Source organism: Sporothrix brasiliensis, assembly GCF_000820605.1.
Source record: "Sporothrix brasiliensis 5110 chromosome Unknown Cont16, whole genome shotgun sequence".
Taxonomy (NCBI): Eukaryota; Fungi; Ascomycota; class Sordariomycetes; order Ophiostomatales; family Ophiostomataceae; genus Sporothrix; species Sporothrix brasiliensis.
Window position 1 is genome coordinate 700,359 of NW_024467135.1, and position 16,735 is coordinate 717,093.

Consider the following 16,735-nt stretch of genomic DNA (forward strand, 5'->3'; position numbering starts at 1 on the left):
TCTGGTGGTGCCGCTGAAGGTCCGTCTTGCGTACGAACCTCTTGCCGCAGTCGGGCACTTGACAGGGAAAGGGATACTCTCGTTTTTCATTGTGCGTCTCCATGTGTGCTTTATAGTTGTAACTTCGACTGAACAACTTCCCGCAGCCCTTCACCCCACATTGAAAATTTGCCTCCTCCCTTGTCGTGAGCCGCCTGGGCTGCCGGTGGGTCCGAACAACATCACTTTGCTGCACCGGCACAACAACACTTTGTGGCCGATGTGGGTAACTGTCCGAAGTGTCATATAGCCGGCCCGTTGTCGGTGTGTTCTGGTTCCAAACGGCGATGGGGTCGCCGGAAACAAATCCGCATGGGTCGTCGGTGTTACTACTGGTACCGTGGACTTCGGCCGACTCGATTTGGTACGGTAGATGACCGCTGTGCCGTTGTGAAAAAGATGATGCGCTCGTCACACGAGCACGAGCTGGAAAAGCAACTTCAATTTCGTCGCGGAGACGCGTCTGTGTCACAGGACGTGGCGTAGTTGTCAATGTAGACGGGAATGAGACATGCAACGCGGATGTGGGCCTTAAAGGAGACTGTACAGTGGCAACCGCACGCGATAGCGAGAGAGTTATTGGCATCGTCCTGCGTGTCTGTTGTAGTCCGTGGTATATGCCAGGACAACCAAAGGAATCGTACTCTATGGGCAAGGCAGTAGAGGGACCAGATGATGTACCTGGTACGTGTGCTGTTGACCTAGGATTCCAGTCTGGCTGGCTTGTCGTGTCGAGGGTGAACAGGGGAATATCTGAGTCCTGGGTTGGCGCCATGGAACAAAACAGGTCAACTCCATATAGTGACGAGACGCTGTGGTGTCGAGTAAAAGTGTCAGGAGAAGGATGCCCTAGAGGCGAGGTCTCAGAGGGGCAGTTTGACTTTGGCGAGGAGTTGGGAGAATGACTTAACGAGGGTGTGCGGTCCATGGCGAGGGGTGCTGGGGTGATGGTATTGATGCGGACAGAAAAGGAGAGTATTGCATAGAGCTGGAAAATGCGGCCACCGACCTTTTTATATAAGACCCAGTCTTGTGTGTGCTAAGCATATGTATTACAACCAGGTAGGCTAGGCCCGGACAGGGAGAAGGCACGGGGGATAAACATGAAAAATATGGATGTAGAAGTTTAAGGAATGAGAACGCAGATACGAGGGCCTCCCGTAAATCGAGAAAGGAGGCAACCGGCGTAGTTGAGAAGGGGGGAATGAAACCGCGTATATAAACCAAACAACATGAAAGCAACGAAAAAGAATCGAGATGGTGAAGGGACTACGAAATGAGGAGAAGAGAGAATATGTATATGAGAAATAAAGTGACATCTAGTGGGATGAACAAGGAAGGAATAAAAAAAAAGGGGGGGGGAGAGGAATAAACATCGTGTTGCTACTAATGCTCTATGGCTGTTCGTGATAGCTAGCACTCGATGGTGGCAGTGATCGAATCGAACAGGAGGAATATGCAAATACGCATAGCCAACGGGAGTAGCGAGGCTGCAACCAACGGGTTGGAAAGGAGCCTGAGCTGCGACCACTACCTAATACATGATCTTATACATGCACGCAGGCGATATTTCGATCTTTCACGAGAGTGGTGAAGGACCCAGAATAAAGTCCCAAAAAAACCAGGCCATACGCACCCAGTGACTGGATACCAGTAAACAAGGCAGGATGTGCACATACACTGGCGTAGACATGGCTGATAAATGCGGTTGCACTGTGCGTATTCACTGAAGAGAACGCTGGTGCTGAAAGCGGCAGGAGTTGAGAGGAAAGTCATGTACCGGGTAATACTAAGGGTTGCATCGCCACAGACATACCGATATATCACTGCGCCAGTACTTGGAGGATGCGTATATTTAGAACCTCAATGACATGGGAGCCTGGATGACAGACTTGACGGAGAGGATGTGTGTGTATGTGTGGAGAGTCGGAACGGAGGGGGGGGGTAAATCCGCATTATTTTGTACGAATAAGGCAATGGCTGTTGGAGCGTCGCCAACGGTAATATGTCAAGATATATACAGAGAGCGACCATCAAATATAGACCGACGCCCATGAGCTAATAGCACATAATCTCACACCCTATGAAGCGCTGGCTGCCTGTGTAGGATTTTGAGGGCTAGCAGGTGACAGGTGATGGCCGACTTGGTTCTGACGGACAGGTTGGTGACGGGGATCCAGTCAGAAAGGGAGATCGAGGGGAGAGGAAGAGAGAGAGGAACTGGGCGCGGGACGGCACAGAGAGAGAGCGGTTGAGAGGTCACGCATTACAACAGACCTTGCACTTGCATAATGAACCCCTGCCAAAGGGACGAGCTTCCAGACGTTCGTGCACAAGGTACGTGTGATGAAGTCAGGCTTATACTGTTTTCAGTGCAGTATTGCATGTCGGTTTGCAGCGCGGGATGGGCCAAGGGCGGTTGTCTCACGGAATCCTCAGTGCTTTTGAGAGTTTAGAAAAAATGAGTGTCTAGCAGACGTACTTCAGCCAGATGCCCTGGCACATTTCCGTTGTGGCTCCCATTTCATGTTGGATCCCGGTGTGCAGGGACGATGGGGATTCAAGTCAATGCACCATTGCTGTTTTCTGTCTTTGCTAGACTGATCGAGAGAAGAGGTCCCGTTGACGCGGACTGTCTAGCCCCCAACTTCGTGCACCCCCCTGTATGTCCTTTTCGCCCACCATTTTCGTGGATATGACACATGAGGTGCAGGTGGGCTCGGCGTCGCCAATTTTCGTTGGTGTATTGAAAGGCATTCGATGATTTGTATGTGGTGATCAAGCGGCAGCATCATACGAGTCCAACGGCGAGCCTCGTCGAGCCGCAGCATTTTCCTGTTGTTGGTTGACGCGGGGCTCCAACGAAGGTAACCGGACCGGCCACCCTTGAAAGCAATTGGACGTCTGGTTTCTACGAATGGCCTGTCCGGCGTATCTGACAGTGATAACGACATATGTTATCTTAACCACGACTTACACAGAGAGGGGAGGCAGCTGCCTCGCGATTGGCGACAAATTGGCTGAAGCTGTGCCAGATAAAACAAGATGCGCACTCCGAATTTTACCGCAGTTTGTGTTGGTTCGTCCAACGGCGGCCTTGCACCATGCCTTGGCTTGTGTTGCTTACGACAGGCCTTGGCGAACGATCCCATACATAATCGCAGTGTTGCCTGAGTTGGGTTGGCTAAAGGACCTCCTGTAGGTCGCCGAGAAGACACTGTTTTTAAATTAAAATCTAGGGCGCAGGAGCCTGGGTGCAGAGGAGGATTTGGCAGCGTAGAAGCGAATCCCTGTCCGCAATATAGAACATGTCATGAGTGGCGGCCGATTTTGGAAGGTGGTGAATCTCTCAGGCCGTCCTTTATCAAAGTTAAAAATCACCCGCCAAAAGGGCACAACAATCGAGGAAATGAGGGTGGGAATGGGGTATTGAAAATGGGCACTGCTGCACCCGTGCGTAAAAAACGGGGAAGGCCGATACATAGGAGTGAATCGGTAAATGAGCTACCGAAGCAACACGGCTGAGCCACGCTCGCCACGATACTGTACTCTGTCACAGCCCTGCCTTGGTAACAAATGGCCCACAACAACCAACAACCGGCGGGGTACAAGTGGCATGACCCGTTTCCTGAAGGGCTCATGGGCACTAATACCAGCACCTTTACCTCCTAGTTTGGAATGTTTGAGATGGGAATACATTCGTATCTTACCGAGACGAACGCGCAGTAGTGTAGCTGCCGCTACCTTAAAAGTTTAAGGTATGAGTATATTTCACCCCTTAGTAGCCGCGTACAAGGCGAACTTGAAGCGTCTATCAGGCCTGCGGTAAAAGGCCGAATAAACGGTATGGGTACTGTCTATGCTTTATTTTCGAGGCAGCAAGGCGCAATGGCCACAATGGCGTAATGGGCTATTGGGGGTTGGACCCGGGTTGGGCCCGAAGATGTCTAAGACTAGGGACGCGATGGGCGTTGAAAGAGAAGCATGGAGGCATGCCACAGACCCGATCCTTTATGCCCTAAAAAGGTGCGGTGCCAACGACTGCCTGGCGGATCTGCGTATCTAGCCCTTGATAGCTTTGCCTGGCAAGGACCACCCCTAAAGCGAAGATCATTGTAGGTTTCGGAGAACCCTCTGGTGTTCATCGCTAGCCAGCTCGGCCGGTGGGAGCCTAGGGCTGCAAGATGCAAGGAACTGCTCGTTCTTAATATCTTCCGCAAAGCGTATCTTACGGTCGTACGGCGCGCGCGGTTTTTACAGGTCCCTGAACAGCAGGGAGGATTCACTTCGTTAGCACCACAGGACACAGCCGTGCGGCGTGGTTTGCTTGTCCTGTGATAAAGCTACCCATAATGAAAATGAAAACCCGTCTATTTTTAATTGTCGCCACAACGTCATGCGGCAACAAACTCCGTTGTGTACGATGTAGGTATTCATAAGATGAACTCACATTTGGGTGTGGGAGACGATTGTCGGCCCATCCATTATGAACGCAGTTTTCTGGCGGGCTATTTTCTTAGCCGCCTGCTTAGGTTTCGTCGTAAAAGTGAACGTAATGCGGAGTTATCCGGAGTGAATCTCTATCTAAAACGGGCAGCCGTTGCTACCAGCCAATTTCGAACCTGGACATGGGTAGGAATTGGGCACAGTTTCACGAAATCCGGAGGTCTTGCTATGACACGGCCTTGACAGTCAAGCGTACTATTCAGTATTGATTTTGGTGGGTGACTGGGGCAAATGTAGCCTAACTTCAAAGGCTGGATTGCGTTATAATAAAAACCCGCGATACTCTGTATATTTAACAGCGTGTGAAATGTGAACTTTGTAAGTCCCTGGTTGGTTTCTGCTATGGGGGCAATCACACGAGAAGTTTGCATTCGAGACATGTAGTAGCACGGCTCTATCTTACAGCGATTAGTCTGGGGACCCCTTTAATAATTAGTTGCTTCCAAAATGCAACAAAAGATCGATTATTTTAGCTGGGTGGTGCTCTTTTTTGACCGGTCCAACAAGTCACGTGCCGGCCCCTAGATAGCTGCCCCGAGAGGCCCCGCCTGCCATTTCCTGTAGAATGGCATGCACATTATCCCACAGCATGACGCGAAAATAACGGCACGTGATACCGCGACTAGGATGGAGTGAAGAACGTAACGCAATTCGTGTCCATCATTTGCTGCCTTTTCTCTTCCTGCAACTACCAAGGCTGTACGACCTCGACTTGACTGTTCTCAATCTGCGCTCAAACTACCCTAGCTACAAGCTCACCGTGCACTGAGTCTCGAAGAAGTCTTTGTGGACTTTCTTGACGGACTTTGGTGCAAACCTGTCCCTTGCTAGCAACTGGATATCAAATCCTTGCCTCCCTAGCTGTTTCACAAACTTAATCAAGCTCGCGGCCTAATTCGACGACACCTGCAAGAGACATATGCGGACTCGTCAGTGTCGCCTCGTGCACGATGAAGTTCAATATCGAGTGTGTGCTCGGCCGCCCTCTATTATCTTGCCTAAAGACCTTCGACAAATGCTACCTCTACCACATCTGCGCTTGCTGCATTATGAACTAAATAAACTAACGCACGGCATGATTCTTAAGTGACTTGCCGGTTTTGTTTCCGTATCCACGGATATACCCAGGTAAATTTATTTCTTTTGTCTTCGCCGCGTGCACATTTGCTGCACCGATATACTGACCATAACGTGGCAGAGCAATATGCGTGAGCAATCGTGAACCTTAATTTCCTATTCTGGCCATTCGCCGTCTAGTTTGCACCCGGTTGTGACTTGGACTAACGCAGGGTGTACACTGACATGAAGCTACATGTGTGACCTCAAGAGTATAATGACACTTTTTCTATGTGACATCTCCTTAAAGACATGCACTTTTCTAACTGCATTACACAGAGACTCTTGATGCGGGCGGTAACTGCGTGTTGGAAATGCCATCTGGCACCGGAAAGACCGTGTCTCTGCTGTCGCTCATTGTTGCATACCAGCAGTATTATCCAACACAACGAAAGCTCATTTATTGCTCCCGTCAGTTTCCCTGTGCCCATTGACGAACATCCTTTGGGGAGTTATGGTGGTTACGGTTTGTTGGCTGACGCGCCCCGCCATATACAGGTACTATGTCCGAGATCGAAAAAGCCCTCGTTGAGCTCAAAGCATTGATGAAATACCGAGCGCAGGTGCTTGGTAGTGAAGAAGAATTTCGAGGACTCGGGCTGACCAGTCGCAAGAACCTTTGCCTTCACCCATCCGTGAAGCGCGAAAAAAGCGGCGCAGTTGTTGATGCGCGATGCCGCAGCCTCACTGCTGGTTTTGTCAGGGAAAAAAAGGAACGCGGTGACGACGTCGATGTCTGCATTTACCACGACGTACGTTTTGTTTGCCACGGCTTTCCTTGTAGCCTTCGATATTTATAAGCACTTCAATACTAACTGAACCCTTTAGAATCTCGACAAACTTGAACCTCACAACTTGATTCCCAACGGCGTTTGGACGCTTGATGGTCTTCTGCGTTATGGCAAAGAACACAAGCAGTGCCCGTATTTTACGTCTCGTCGTATGGTGAGTTATCCAATTATCCTGTAGCCATGTTATACAGCCAATCCTCTAACGCATGGAGATGCAATTTTGCAATGTTATCATTTACTCGTACCACTACCTACTCGATCCTAAAATCGCAGAGAGGGTCTCGAAAGAGCTCTCGAAAGACTGCATTGTGGTTTTTGACGAAGCCCACAACATTGACAATGTTTGCATTGAATCCCTGAGCACCGACATTACGGAGGATTCTCTTCGCAAGGCTACAAGAGGGGCACAGAACCTGGAACGGAGAATAAACGAGATGCGTGAAACGGACCAAAAGCAGTTGGAAAATGAGTATCAAAAATTGGTTCAGGGGTTGAGAGAAGCAGACGAGGCACGCCAAGAAGACGCTTTTATGACAAATCCAAGTAAGTACACGCAACTTCAAACAAGATGGTGATATCAGGCGACGACGAGCGTCTTTTCTAACGTTGTTGACCCTAAAGCACTACCCGAAGATCTCCTTACCGAAGCTGTTCCTGGCAACATCCGACGGGCCGAACATTTCGTCGCTTTCCTCAAAAGGTTTATTGAATACCTGAAGGCAAGTACACGACCTGTATTTCAGCGCTCAGGTTTGCTGAAGATGTGAAGCTTTTTGACGTATCCGCAGTAGGAAATCTAAATGTTTCATGAGGCTGACGTGGGTTGCTAAAATAGACGCGAATGAAGGTGCGGCAAGTCATTTCGGAGACACCGCCGTCATTCCTTGCCCATTTGAAGGAATACACTTTCATCGAAAAGAAACCTTTGCGCTTTTGTGCGGAGCGACTGGCGTCTCTTGTCCGCACGCTGGAACTCACGAACATCGAGGATTACCAGCCTTTGCGAGAGGTGGCAACCTTTGCAACCCTAGTTGCGACATATGAAAAGGGCTTCTTGCTTATCCTCGAGCCTTTTGAATCGGATACGGCGGAAGTCCCCAACCCTGTACTCCACTTCACATGTCTAGACGCCGCGATTGCTATCAAACCTGTCTTCGAACGTTTCAGCAGCGTCATCATAACGTCCGGGACAATCTCTCCGTTGGAGATGTACCCGAAGATGCTTGACTTTACAACGGTTGTACAAGAGTCGTATAGTATGACTCTCGCCCGGCGTTCTTTCTTGCCTATGATTGTCACCAGAGGAAGTGACCAGGCATCGATGTCAACTAGTTTCCAAGTCAGAAACGAGCCAAGCGTCGTGCGAAATTATGGCAACCTTCTGACCGAGTTTGCCAAGATAACTCCGGACGGTATGGTAGTTTTTTTCCCCTCATACCTATACATGGAGTCAATCATCAGCATGTGGCAAGGCATGGGTATCTTGGACGAGGTTTGGAAGTACAAACTTATTCTGGTCGAGACTCCTGATGCACAGGAGACTTCACTGGCTTTGGAGACGTATCGAACAGCATGCTGCAACGGGAGGGGCGCTGTGTTACTTTGCGTCGCCCGTGGCAAGGTGTCCGAAGGGATCGATTTTGACCACCAATATGGCCGTACTGTGCTATCTATCGGTGTTCCGTTCCAGTATACCGAGTCGCGAATTCTCAAGGCGCGGCTTGAGTTTTTGCGCGAAACATACCGCATTCGTGAAAACGACTTTCTTTCCTTTGACGCTATGCGGCATGCAGCGCAATGTCTGGGCCGTGTCCTGCGTGGGAAGGACGATTATGGGATCATGGTTCTCGCTGACAGGCGGTACCAAAAGAAACGGAACCAGCTTCCGAAATGGATCAACCAGGCTCTGTTGGAAGCTGATGCCAATCTCAGTACTGACATGGCTGTCAGCAACGCTAAGAAATTTTTGCGGGATATGGCGCAGCCTTTCCACGCGAAAGACCAAGAGGGTATTAGTACATGGAGTCCCGCAGATCTAAAGAAACACCAAGAGAAGGCCGATTTTGATCGTATAACGGAGCTCCAGGAGCAGGTTAACGGAGCGGGAATGGCACGTTATCTTGGTTCAGGCAGCACACAAGCAGACAGAGACGTCTATGAAGACGAGGATATGACCTCGGTCATGATGGAATTGGATGGCGCATGAGGTATCGAGGTAGTGTGAAAATGGTACAATGAGCTCATCGGGTGGCCTCGCATACAGGGCTATAGCTATATATGAATATGACCACTCGAGAGATTGTATACAAATAAGATGTTTACTATTGATCCATATTTTCTTAGACTAGGACTATTTACGCCTGGCCGACGGTTGGAACGGCCTCTGAAAGGACTTGACAGCACGCATTGTTGGCATCGTATGATCTGTACCTGGGCGGCGGCCAATTTCGACACAGAACATCCGGATGAGATCTTGGTTAGTCCAGTAACTCGTGTGGGCGCTAAGCATATTCAGGTATTGGATTTCGAGGGGGCCGCCGCCGGATTGAAGGAAGTAGTCGACTTGCCCATTGTCGTTGAGAAGATAAGCTTTGTGCTCGGCAATCTCTTCCCGAGTAAAATCATGAACTTCAAGTTCAACCTGGGACGGGAGCCGTACGATGGCTGGAAGATCAGTGGCAGAGAGAGAGTTATCTACCTGATGAGGAGTTGTAGGCATTCCCGGGAAAACACCCCTAAGAGATTGTCTGATAGAGGCGAAAAGGCTTACGGACGCCGAAGGTACATACGCTGTTTTGAGACCGGAGGCATAGGCTGAGTCGATGGTCCCGTTAAGTAGATATGCAATAGGATCTTCCTTTGCGAGTACGTTATATATGTTGTCAACGGCGAGGCAGCCAAATGTGCCAGCCTCCCCAACAACACGGCGGTCAATGTTGTTACGGGTAACCATGCCTGGCTTCTGTCGACCACGGCGTGGAACGAGTGCGCCGCGCTCCAACAGTAGGAAAAAGGCGGCGGGACTTCCAAGGAGGAAGAGATTCGTAGTGTCGAATTCAAAAAAGTTTGATACGGCTGGTGTAGGAATAGGTTCAACGCGAGGTATTTTCGTCGGTTGCTTGGATAGCACCTCGACGGCCATTGCACTCCCGAGAGAGTGGCCTATGAGATGTACTCGGCCGGTTTGAGAAAAGCCTGGATTGTTTTGGCACCAAAGGCGATAGACGCGGTTGGCTTCGCGCACCAGTGAAGTGATCATCTTCGGCTTGTGATTCGACATGTAGAAGGGTATGTCGAACATAACGTCTGATATCATACTCCGGACGGCTGGAATGCTAGTTTGCTCAATATCCTTGAGTTCGAAGCCACTTGTACTAGCGTGCCTTTCCTCGCCTCGGGGTTCTGAGAACCCACCGTCTTCGAACGACAGCATGTGCCGCCAGTTGACTGGCAAAACCATGATTCCACTGTGACCGTCGCGGAGAACCGACTGTACAACGGGGGTTTTAAGCTCCGCACTCACCGCTCGCCGTAATCCGTTAACGGCATGCGTAAAGTGAAAGCTTTCCACCCTCTCTGCTAGCTTTTGCCCAACGCCGTGTATGACCAGTACGAGGTCAGAAACTTGACAGCCTAACTTCTCGGCTCTGCAGCCCGGACAGTCTTCAACACCTTCTTGATGACCGTGAACATTCCCTGCAATAGCGGCCGAGTCGAAACTGGACGCAGCCGGAAAACTTTTGGCCACAAGGCCACGTGGTGTCTGATTGTGGATACGATTCCAAGCATCTCTATCATAGCCTCTGACAATAGGAATCCCGACCGTCGCTCCCTTGCAAATTTTTGCAACAGGCTGCCGGCGGTAGTAGGCCGAGGGTCTCAGGCTTGGCTTTAGGAGGAAAGCCTGTGTGCCATCCTTGAATATCGCATCGTAATTTGCAAAGCACTTTTCGCCGGAGGCGGATGGTGAAGCATAATTGCCTGAGTCACCTGCAGTTGTCCGATCGGAATATGAAGCAGGAGGAGATCCTACGGTGCCCACAGCTGCTGCGGTGCCTTGAAAGCAGTGAGAGGCGCAAAAGGGATCACTCGATATCTTGGGCACTGGGTGGGCTCGACCTGTCCTTGTTCTGGTTTTATCCTGCGTGGAAGATGGCCACAATGGCTGGGACACTTTCTCCTCGCCGATAGGGCCAATGTCGACCGCACAGCGTAACTCTATTTTCCATGTTTCCGTCCATGGTCGCAGTTCCCTGAACAGCGATTCCAGCTGGTTGGATACATCGGCTTCAAGCGGCATCATTGTATCTCTATAAAACCAAGTGGCCCTTTGGACGGCACTTATATCATGCACCGGGGACCAATAAATTGGTTTCATTTGAAGGGCAGGCAAGTCGACTGTGTATAGGCGCGAGGTACCAACAGCAACTTCAAAGGATTTCCTCATGCGATCTAGTGACAACGAAGACGACTGTATCTCGCGTCTCAAGGTCTCCTTTTCCTCCCAGTTAACACCCGGCCCATGTACAGATTGACGCTGTTGATGAAGGGGCGACGAAGAGTACGGCTGATGCATTTCAGTATCGCAGCCGACAGTTTTTAGTGCAGTTTCTGGGTCCATGCGTTCAACTTCGTTTACAGGAAACGATGGAGAAGGAGATGCGGAGCTTCGTACGAATTCGCTTGGTATATCCGGTCGCAAAAATGGTTTCCCAGAAATGCCGTCATCCGGGATAGGTAGTTTGGACAGAGGAGCAATGGGGCTAGGTAGTGCAGGTAGGTGCGAAACGGCCTCGTCAGTACCGTCAGTTGTGCCCCTTCTTGTAGGCAAAGTGACCTGGTCGCGAAGGAGAAAAGGGTCAAGAGCCGGACTTGTTGTCTCTTGTGATGACGGTCGCCGTATTCGTGGTACGGAAGAATTTGACTCTATAGGTGGAGCCGCCGCAGGATGCATAGAAGATGACGCTGTCGAAGCATTGGTGTTGCTGAGGTCATTCTTGGTACGGTTGAGGGCTACCATGACGCTCCTCGTCACGGCGTCAACACTCAGCTCAGCACGGCGCTGAACAGCGAGTGGGCAAAACAGGGTTCGTAACTCTCCTCTGGTGTCGACAAGCAGGTCTTCGCAACAAACTGGAATGGCAGTTGCCGCTCCCTGCACGGTGATTCTAACCGTTGTGGCGGCATCGTGCCCGGTATCTCTATCCTGCAAGTGCTTTAAGCGGTGCCTTGCCGTTAGATTGCGCACGACAATATCTAATGTATCTTCGTTCGACTGTATGACTGGTGGGCTAGGGTTGTGACGAAGCCTTGCTGAAAGATGGTTCTCCCTGGCGTCTTCAGAGAAAAGTTGCAACCACGCTCTTTCAAGCCTGTTGCTATCTGCTTTTGAGAAAGGTCGTAGAGGCCGTTTCGGGGATGTGGAATCATTGGAAGGGATCAATATTGGGTCATCGATGGGTACTGTGGACGAATAAAAAAATTGTGCATTGCTCGGCGGGATACCATTGAGCCATGAATCGAGTTGTGGTTGAGGTATTGGCGCAAGGTGGCATCCGGGCCCGAGATTGTGCATGCAAGGAGAAGAGCTCACAGGCTGGACGGGCCGTACGGTGTTCGGTAGCGCGGACATTTGATTGAAGAGTACTCAACAGCAAAAGAACTCTTCTGAAGAGGAAGACGCCGTGACGATGACGGAGTTGCAGGCGCAGTTGCTAGATACACCGTTGATGAGAGCTCCTTGGGATCGTGGCTATTGGGTAAATGTTAACAAGACGCCGTAAACCAGCGACACGAATCGGAGGATACTAGAAGGAATGGGCATCTAAAAATGAAACGAGGCGATGACACTAGCGTAAAGATGAAAGTAACGAAGATGTAGTGGACTGGCAAGTGTGACGAGATCGAGCAAGGATGAAGACTTAGAAAGCCTACTGTCGCTCATGGCCTGCTGACGATGACGCTTTATGTTCTTAGCTAACGAGAAGTCTGGCCAAAATCTGGCTGTCTGAAGCCGCTTGGCGTAGTGTGATTGGCTGGCCACGAATACAGCTGCGACAGAATATCCAATAATACCACAAGAGACAAAAGATTACATGGAACTTAAGTGCACAGAGTCAACACGCCGCTGTGGGTTTTGATAAAGGGTACAAAAATCACTAATTATGTATTATAGTACGAAGAATTCGTACACCAATTACACCGGGGATGCGGATATAATTTGAGAATTGTATCGGGTCCCGGGATGGAATCTTGCCATGCGTTTGCCAATCAATGCTGGTTGTAGCTAACGTTATCCGCGTGTACTAGAATCCAAAACTGTCAAGGAGCGAGTTTGGGTCTGGCTCCTCAAATACACTTGGCGCCATCTTCGGTGCCCCGTCGCTATTGAGGTCTGCCGGCATTTGCTCTGCTATATGCGACAAAGGCAGGTCGGCAACGACCAACGAGCTCCTACGGCGAAGCATTTGAAGGGGGCGTACGTCGTTCTGTACCATCGAGGAAGACGGTCCGGCGAGGAGGAATTCCCAGTTGCGCACCAAGTCAACTCCCAGCAAGTCGCAACCCATGCGACCGTATAGGCGTGCGCTGTGTAAAACAAGCTCCCATTCCGCCCTCGGCGTCACCTTGGAAACACCCCGTAGCGTTTGTAAAGTTTTTTGCCGCAATTGGCCATAAAGGACAACAAGAGCAGGGTCGTCCGTGAGAAACAACTTGGACTTGATATCGGGTGAGCATGGTGTTTCGATGAGCGTATAAACGGGAGTCTGTAAAGCGCATCACATAAGTCAGCAATTTTGATATGAGTATAAGTGCGTGCAAAAGGCGCAGCAACTTCGATAACAATACCGGCTGCGAGACTCACAATCAGGGCACGAACGGACATGTCTTTCCGGCGGAGCATCCAAAATGCCCAAGATGCGAGCCACCGATTTCCTTCTTGTGCAGCCACATTAAGGACCACTTCTTCCAGGAATCGCATCAGAACGGGACCCTGATCGCCCTCATAGACGCGGGCAATGCTGACAGCTAGCTGTAGATCCTGGAGTTGGTTAAAGCAGACATTCATTGCGTCTTGGAGCCGATCTGCGAGAATGAAGAAGGCCGCGGCGTATTCTAGAAGGTACAGGTATTAGCATAAAGTAAGAGGAAAATATAGCAAAAAACCAAAACGTGGAGAAGCGCACCGAATCGTCTCTTGCTCATCAAGGCATAGGCGTTTTTTAAAGCTGTGGTCTTCCACTTTCGCTCCTCAAAATTATTCGAGAGAAGCCGTTGTGTAGCCCCCTGTTCCCGGTTCCACGAAGCCATTCGCCATAGGCCCTGCAACACCGCCTTCTTCTTAAGCGCTAGATAAAACAAACTGCAGTCGACTGGGTTCTTCAGCTCGCTTTTCGCGTATTCGTTGCGAGCAATGACCTCGAACTGTGTTTTCTATGGCACAATTGGTTAGCAGCGAGAAGCTTCACGAAATGGATGATAGACAAGAGATGTAAACAGGACTCTCTCACCACCGCAGAATTATCTGTTAGCCACATAAACATGCCGCTCTCCCGCGCATCTTCCCATACTAAAGACCCGTGATGTTGCCGAGATACGAAGTCGACAAGAATATCCTGGCTCGTTGAGTGGAACGCCCAGCAGAATTCTCTCCAACCGATGTGGATTTCATTTGTGCGCCCTTTACGGAGAGCGTGCTGCCGGAAAAACAGCATATATCGAGCTCCGTTTCCGTCCATAGACCGGCGTTGCCTTTCCAATAAGCCGGCGCACTCTACTATATCCATGAGTTGAATCTGCTCATGACCAGATAATTGGGGAAGGGGAAAAGTCATGAGTTTTTCACTGATTGCTTGTGCGACACTTTCTGTGAAGACATCACTATCATCGTCAATAGTCAGGTCACGCGTGATGAGAGATGCCTTGGAGTTCTTCTCCTTTTCACGGGACATTGTTTTCTGCAGTCGCTATTGTTAGTCATCTATCGATAAAGATAGGAGAAGGTATATGATGCGATAAAACAACCCGGGGGTATACACACCTGTCCGCCTTCGTAAAACTGTTCAAGTTCCATCCCAAGGTAGTCATCGACCGCATCGCCTTGCACAGAAAGCTTGAGGACGTTGTGCAGAGACATTAGGATTTGCTGCACAAGTTCGTTTTTACCAGCCAGCATGCACTGGCTCAAGAACTGGGGATGAAAAACAGGAAGCGGCCCATTTAGCCTTTGGACAACATCGAAGAGGTCGTTGCGTGTTCGAGATTGTGGAAGACGGAGGCTAGCGACAAGGGCATTGGGGATACTGTACATTCTATCATGTACAAGAAGTTGATTTCCAGCTCCAATGACAAAATCACCATCGCCGAGCCAGGTAGAATCGCCTATAGGGTGTGGCGTTTGTCCGCGTATATCAATCACTCGGACAACTGCCCATGCTGGGCCCTTGTTTAGATAGTCGTACCGTAGTTGTGATAAGAGGAGAACACGGTGTGGAAACCCAACAGCCAGAATGGATTGCGAGTCCGGTGTTGATGTCCAGTCCAGATCTTGTACGGTATCGTGACTTTCGAAGCTGCTCTCATATTCAAGCTGGGCTCCCTGAATATCCCAGATCGTGACAACAGAGCGGCGATCATTGACCAACGCTGCCTTCTTTCGCGTACTACCACTCACAAGAGATGGGCTACGGATGCCCGTCTCCATCGACGACGTCGACAACCACTCAACCCTTTTACTGCTGTGGTTGAGACGGGCAGTCCAGAACTCGATCCGACCTGTTTCTGTGTATGAGATGGCAACATCGCGAGCAAACACGTCCAGGAAACCAGATATGATAGGATTTGCGCCAGCAGGGTCGACTGGCAGCATGTATGCCAATTTCCCAGCATGCCCCAGGTCAAACCTGCAATACTCGCTGACGGAAGAGAGGTTTTGCCCTTTCACCTCAACATTTTGCTGGTGTGGTGGGATCTCAGTGGTAGGTTTCGGAAGAACAACTTCCCAAACGACACCGTGGTTCTCGGAGGTCACTGTAGCAATATGGGCAACTGAGCCATCTTGTGCCCTCTCACGTGGCAGAACCAGTAGGCAAAGGGGCTTTCCCGAGATAGTGTAATCACAATGGCCCAAGAGCGTTGGGACACCGCTGCGGCAGTCCCAGACGGCTAAACTGGAATCGAAGAGAAACACAACAAACCGGCCTTTCCGCAGGACACAGATTCTGCGTATTGGCTTTTCTTCCATAAGCACAGCATTCGGTGACAGTGGAGTGCCTTTGTTGCCGTGAGTATGGCTCCACACCGTACCTTCACCGTTGTGTGTTCTTGAAACAACAGCGCCGCCACTAAAGTTGCGAACCATTTTGCGAATAGGCCCCGAGTGTCCGGACCAAGTGCTCTTGTGCCACAATCGCGGACCTGAAGATGTCTCATTAAAGAAAAGGGCCACATTTGCCTCATAGATATCGATCGTTCCTGTGAAGTAATGTAGAAGAAGATGGAGATGGCCCTTTGAGTTGTCACAAAATGTGTAAATCTCGACATGATTGGCGTGCAATGTTGGTGGTGATCCGAGACTATGAGAGAAGTTAAGATCAGGCGAAATTAGGTGGGTGATATTATAAGTGTCGTTTGTTTTCGGGGACTTTGAGTCAGGGTTTTCTAGGGATATCGCAGCTAATGCGCCCCGAGCATCGAGAACAATACAGACTTCGGAACTTCTGTTGGCTATGTCGACAAGGTGCTGGAGGGCACCCGTGTTTTTCTCATTGGTCTCATCGCGCTCTTGGACTGCTCTTTCTGTAGCAGCAGACAGATCTCGTCCCGGAATGATGAAGGCCCACTGAACATTGCCAGCGAAAGCACTGTTGTCAAGCGCAGCAGAATGCAGCGATGCGGCCAAATCTACTTCACCCCAAAGAAATAGCTGCTGTTGCGTGGTACTGTGTACATCGGCTTTGGTCCAGATGCGCAGAATATTGTCAACGCAAAATGTGTACAGGACATGGTCAATGGTATGACCAACATGGTAGGGCGCACGCCATTGCAAGTTGGTAACTGGCTGTGGGTGCCGAAGGTAAAAAAAGTCGAACCCTGCATTGTCCGAGCCAAAGTTTAGGCGCCTCCAGACTTTTATAAGACGATCTGTATATCCAACACAGGCAATGTATGATGAGTCGTACGAAAAGCAGACTCGCTGGACGACGTTTCCAAGTGGCTTGCGCCATAAGCAAACAGGGGACGGCCCGGTATGATAAAGTGCCAGCGTACGATGTCCAACAATC

General features: G+C 50.2%; 1 protein-coding gene across 1 annotated transcript; it reads left to right on the forward strand.

Moving 5' to 3' along the window:
- Positions 1–7,914: 7,914 nt before the first annotated feature.
- On the forward strand, positions 7,915–8,658 carry SPBR_04427 (uncharacterized protein; the record flags this gene model as incomplete). Its single annotated transcript, XM_040762710.1, has 1 exon — positions 7,915–8,658. One exon carries the CDS (start codon positions 7,915–7,917, stop codon positions 8,656–8,658), a length of 744 nt encoding a protein of 247 aa, XP_040621479.1.
- Positions 8,659–16,735: the final 8,077 nt, after the last annotated feature.